Source organism: Erpetoichthys calabaricus, chromosome 3, assembly GCF_900747795.2.
Source record: "Erpetoichthys calabaricus chromosome 3, fErpCal1.3, whole genome shotgun sequence".
Lineage (NCBI taxonomy): Eukaryota > Metazoa > Chordata > Cladistia > Polypteriformes > Polypteridae > Erpetoichthys > Erpetoichthys calabaricus.
Window position 1 is genome coordinate 57,513,113 of NC_041396.2, and position 5,970 is coordinate 57,519,082.

The following is a 5,970-nucleotide window of genomic DNA, read 5'->3' on the forward strand; positions in this document are numbered from 1 at the left end:
GACACAAGGAATGCGACAGCTGAAACCCATGTCTTGCATAAGTCTGTGCATGGTGGTTCTTGAAGCACTGACTCCAGCTGCAGTCCACTCTTTGTGAATCTCCCCCACATTTTTGAATGGGTTTTGTTTCACAATCCTCTCCAGGGTGCGGTTATCCCTATTGCTTGTACACTTTTTTCTACCACATCTTGTCCTTCCCTTCGCCTCTCTATTAATGTGCTTGGACACAGAGCTCTGTGAACAGCCAGCCTCTTTAGCAATGACCTTTTCTGTCTTGCCCTCCTTGTGCAAGGTGTCAATGGTCATCTTTTGGACAACTGTCAAGTCAGCAGTCTTCCCCATGATTGTGTAGCCTACAGAACTAAACTGAGAGACCATTTAAAGGCTTTTGCAGGAGTTTTGAGTTAATTAGCTGATTAGAGTGTGGCACCAGGTGTCTTCAATATTGAACCTTTTCACAATATTCTAATTTTCCGAGATACTGAATTTGGGACTTTCATTAGTTGTCAGTTATAATCATCAACATTAAAAGAAATAAACATTTGAAATACATCAGTCTGTGTGTAATGAATGAATGAATCTAATGTACAAGTTTCACTTTTTGAATGGAATTACTGAAATAAATCAACTTTGTCATGATATTCTAATTTTATGACCAGCACCTGTATAGGAGTCAAGTTAAGAACTTTGTTTTGTAGGTGCATAGAGAATTTTCTGCAATTTAACATCAACAAAAACAAGGAATTGAACATGGACATGGACCACCATGGCTGCAGGTTTTCGTTCTAACCCTTTTTTCTTAACGAGTGCTTTGTTTGTGCTGCTAATTAACTTCTTGTGAATTCATTTTAATTGTCTTGTTTTTAAAGATGTGGTCCCCTGAATTTCTTTCTTCATTGTTCCTCCAAATTGCTTCATTTCTTTCCTTAAATGGCACCCAAACAGAAAAGAAATGTGACGTGAGTGAGCCAACAGAAGACCAACTAAGTCAGGGCCTCAAACTCCAACCAGCAACTTAATGAGGAGCCTAATCTTGTTGTTAATTAAATCCGTTCTTTAATTCGGTGGCTTGCTGCTGCTCTCATGGTGCAATACCAGACATTTACGAAATTGTTGATTTTCTTTTTTCTAACAGCACTGTGAAAATGTTTTGTGGACCTGAGCAGATCAACATTCCTGAGACCTTCATCTTTCATTATTTTCAGATATTATATGATGGACACCAGTTGTTTTGGCTCATTTTGTATCTCATTATTGTTTGGCTGCTAATTACAGAAAAAGAAACGTTTAAGGGGTCTGAGTCTTCAAGAGCAAATCAATTTAAAATTAGTTCAAAATAAGTTAATTAGCAGCAAAAACAGACCATTAGAATGAAAACCTGCAGCCACAGTAGTCCTCCAGGACCCCTGCTCTACACCAGTGCTTCCCAAACTCAGTCTTGGGGACCCGCTGTGGCTACAGGTTTTTGTTCCAACCAACTTCTGTTTTTCATTGGACTCTTAGCCTAATTAAGTGAGTCATTATTTCCCAGTTTCTGTGTTTTGGAGACAATGTAGAAATTGCAAAGTCAGTTTGGTAGATTTTTATTAAAATGCAATAAGCAGTTATATGGGGAATATGTAGATTTTATTATATAGTCGTTAACAGTATTTTCAACCTAATTTTCATTCTGCTTTTCCAGGTGTTCTGGTTATTTAATTGATTGTTTACTGAAGTCATTGCAGCTTTCATCATCCCGGGTGTCTGCTGTGCTGGTTGGTAATTTTCACTATTAGGGTTAAATGAAGGGAGCAAACTACACAGGAAAAGGGGAAAATAATAGGAAAACAACAAAAGAGAGCTAAGCATTTATAGCTTTAGAAAAAAATAGAAATATTTCTAAATGTGTAATAAGTGTAAAAACCATGCTGTTGTAGTTTTTCTGAATGCAGAATAAGAGATGAGTAAACAACACCAGCTAATTAAATGAGATCAGTTGTTATCAATTATATTCACCGCTTGTGAATCTGGTTGGAACAAAAACCTGCAACTTCTGTTTGTAATTGGACTTTTAGCTCAATTAAGTGAGCTGTTATTTCCCAGTTTCTATGTTTTGGAGTCAATGGATAAATAACAAAACTAAGTTTGAAAAATTTTTCTTAAAATGTACTAAGCACTTATAAGGGGATAGTTTTTTTTTTTTTTTTTTAACTTTTTAACAATTTTCAGCCTGATTTTCATTCTGCTTTTCCAGGTGTTCTGATTCTTTAATTTATTATCTACTAATTAGTTATTTCAGCCTTTCACCAATCAGAGTTGTTTATCTGGCTGTCAGTTCTGTTTCTTTTAATTATCATTATCAGGATACAATGAAAGGTGCAAACTGCACAAAAAAAATAACAAAACAACAGGACAACAACAAAAGAGAAGTAAGCATTTCAAGCAAAAGTAGAAATATTTCTAAATTTCTTATAAATGTAAAAATCATACTGCTGTGCTTTTCAAAAGGCAGAATAAGAGAAGAGAAAAAAGACCATCTGAATAAATGAGATCAATTATTATCACTAATTGTGAATTTGGCTGGAATAAAAGTCTGCAGCCACAGGCGGTCCTCAGGCCTGAGTTTGAGAAGCACTGCTCTACACACATCCATTATTCAGTGAATGATTGTGGCAGCGGTACATCGCTACAAGTACTTGGCAGTTTGTATCAAATACAGGCGGCTGTTCTGGCCTTGTAACACAGAGGAGCTACTGTATATAAGAATTGGCAGAGATGCCTCTTTTTTCTTAGGAGACTGTAATGCTTTAATATGGGCGTGTGACATCCTTTACATGTCCTACAACTCTGTGGTGGGCAGTATGATTTTCTGTGTTGTGGGGGGTATTTTTCGTACGTGGATTAGTCGTTTAGCTGGATGTAATTGTTGATGATTTGGCCTGATCCTGGATCTGTCGGTTTTTCGAAACTCTTGCTGGAAGTGTTGTCATAGCAACACATCCTAATCCGCAAACCTGCTCGGAGAAGGTTTGTTCTACGTAAACAAGGATTAGTTTACACACGTAATCAGTGACGGTGGCGTGGAAGTCATCCAGTCATGGCTTCGCCGTTCATGAATGAGCAACCAGTTGATATTGGTGCGCAAATTATACGAAGAAAATTTCATATAGAGAGGGTTTTGCGCGATCGGCAAGATCCTTTATTGCTCCTGGAGGAAATTCTGTACGAAAGATACCGCTTTAGCCGAGGGAGAATATTGTACCTCAAAGATTTATTAGCTCCGTATATTCGAAGTCAAACTCGGCGAAGTCGGGCTCTCACAACCACACAGACAGTATATGCATTGCTTTGAAGTTTCTTGCAAGCGGCACTTTTTTATATACTGTAGGCGATGCGGAACATCTATCGAAAAGTGTAGTTTGCCAGGCAATTTGTAAAGTCTGTTTGGCTCTGAAACATTTCCTTCGGGTTTTCATTGTGTTTCCTGGACACCTGCGTGTGCAGACAATTAAAGAGGCGTTTCATGCCATTGCAGGTAGGTAATACACAGGCAAAAACACCCACAGTTCCATAAAGAATCCCACAATCAGCCTAACATTCTCATTACCTAGAATTTCCAAATGTGATTGGGGCACTGGATTGTACACAGATCCGAATAAAGGCCCCATCAGGTCCAAATGAGCCAGATTACGTGAACAGAAAAGGCTTCCACAGTATTAACATGCAGGTAATGTCACTTATTGAAAGAGTTGAAAATAGCCAATAGGTATGTTGACAGTAAAATTGTTTGACCTACATGCTATCAGTTCTCAGATGATCTGTGATGCATCCTACCTTGTATCAAATGTGGAGGCTAAATGGCCAGGGTCTGTTCACGACTCAAGAATTTTTAAGGAGTCACACCTGTATCGGACATTTGAACAAGGTAATAATCTAATTATTAATCATGGTGATGTGTGTATTGTATTCACAATTTTTACATATTCCACAGGTCATCATGATGGAATCCTGCTTGGGGACAGGGGATATGCCTGTAGGAATTTTCTAATGACCCCATTTCCTGACCCCAACCCTGGGCCACAAACTCGATATAATGCAGCTCTGTCTAGGACAAGGGCACGAATTGAAATGACTTTTGGCCACCTGAAGGAGAGATTTCAATGTCTAAAAAGGCTGAGGGTTGCACCTGACAGAGCATGTCACATAATTGTTGCATGCTCTGTCTTACACAACATAGCGACCATCAGAAAAGAGAGAGTCCCTGAGGTTTTGCTGCAGCCTGATGATGACCTTGACCCAGTGCACCTTGAGCAAAGCAGTAGCAGAGCTGCCAGAGACAGGATTGTGGCCCAACATTTTCAATGAAAAAAGACAACATTGGTTTCACACAAAACTGATTTATTATATACTAGCCAACCCACGGCGTACCATACGCCGCATAATCAGGCCGCTTTTTTAATGATCTTTAAGCACAGGGAAAAAATTAACATTTGAAAAATCCGGAGGAGAGGGGAAGGACGCCCATTATGCCCCATCCGTCATGTAGTCTGCAGATTTCTCGTTCAGTAACCTGTGAGTAGTGATGGGCGGGGTGAAGCCTCACGAAGCATCAACACGTTTGAAGCAATTGTGTCGGAAATCGTATCGAAGCTTCGAAGCATTTGACACTCACCTCTCTCGTGACACCTCCTGGCCATTTTCATTAACGTTACAGAAACTTATGATACACTTCAATGACGTCTGTTAAAAGTCGTATTGCTTTTATTTTTTCGTAGCTACAGACTGACAACGAAGAGAAGGGTTCGTCAGCAGCTTGTAGTGTGTGATGTCTAAAAAATATAAATATAACTAACACCGACAGGCAGAATGCACTATATGATAGCAAGAGTTAAACAAAATAAGACGCCTCACCTCGTGCATTCCCGGCTCTTTCAATTAATATTTACTTTTGCACTGTATCATTATAATCGCTCCTGTTATTAGTATTATAATTAACCCTGATCTTTTCTTGAGATCACATTTAATAGCCTTAAATGTTTTCTTTGCTCTGTCTTAATTAAAACGGAGTAGACAGAAAATAAAGGTTTATCCCTGTACTTTGCCATGATATAGGTAAGCACATTTGAGAAAGAAAATGTGAAATCCTTAAATCACAGATGTCATTATTCGATCAAGTATTAAAATCTGCAGTGCTTCGAAAGCTCGACACAGTGTCGAAACCTGAGTATTGAGCGGCCCATCACTACCTGTGAGTCACGTAGAGTTTTCATTGTTGTTTGCGATTCTGGCCGCTTTTCGCGTACTGAGTTGTTCCGGAGTCACAGTTGAGAAACAGTTTTTTAATGTCTTTTAAGCACAGGGGAAAAAATGAACATGTGGCCCGGTGCATTCTTTAACTGCCTTGTGGCGCTGTAGTAGTACGGCTGCTTTGCAGTAAGGAGACAGCGGAAGATTGTGGGTTCGCTTCGCGGTTCCTCCCTGTGTGGATAGCAAATTATCCGCAACAAACAAACTGTTTTACACGCTGCAAACCAATCCGCGCTGCTTTTTCAATGTTTTTTAAGCAGAGGGAAAAAAATGAACATTTGCAAAATCCGTAACGCTGCTTTCAGTAAGTACAATTTGTCAGCCACTTTTTTCCAGCTGTCTTTTCTGGTTTGGGCCGCTTTTGCAGTGTTACCTCTGGTGTATATTATATCTTGAAATCCTTCGAGTTTCTAATTAACTAACTAACACCCACCCACTCAGCTTGTGTGAAAAAAATGCGCCCGTTCTTTCATCATTTTGTTGCAGCCTATCAAAGACTTGCTGATCATGTTTTGTAGACTCAACATATATTGGCTTTTCACTCAGCGCGAGGGCGCGCATTCATCTCGGATTATTACATCTTGCTAGACTAATCTGCTACACGGCTGCGTTTGAAAAACCGACTTATCCGGGATGAGTTTCACCGGCATTAATGATTAGGAATCTGGTTGGAACAAAACCCTG

The 5,970-nt window shown here is 39.4% G+C and overlaps 1 protein-coding gene across 1 annotated transcript; it reads left to right on the plus strand.

Annotated features, from left to right (window-relative positions):
- The first annotated feature begins 3,076 nt into the window (after positions 1–3,076).
- LOC127527076 (putative nuclease HARBI1) lies at positions 3,077–4,344 on the plus strand. The gene is given in 5 exon segments (XM_051924688.1): positions 3,077–3,313; positions 3,316–3,514; positions 3,591–3,706; positions 3,793–3,904; positions 3,971–4,344. Coding segments are annotated over 5 exon segments (1,038 nt in total).
- Positions 4,345–5,970: the final 1,626 nt, after the last annotated feature.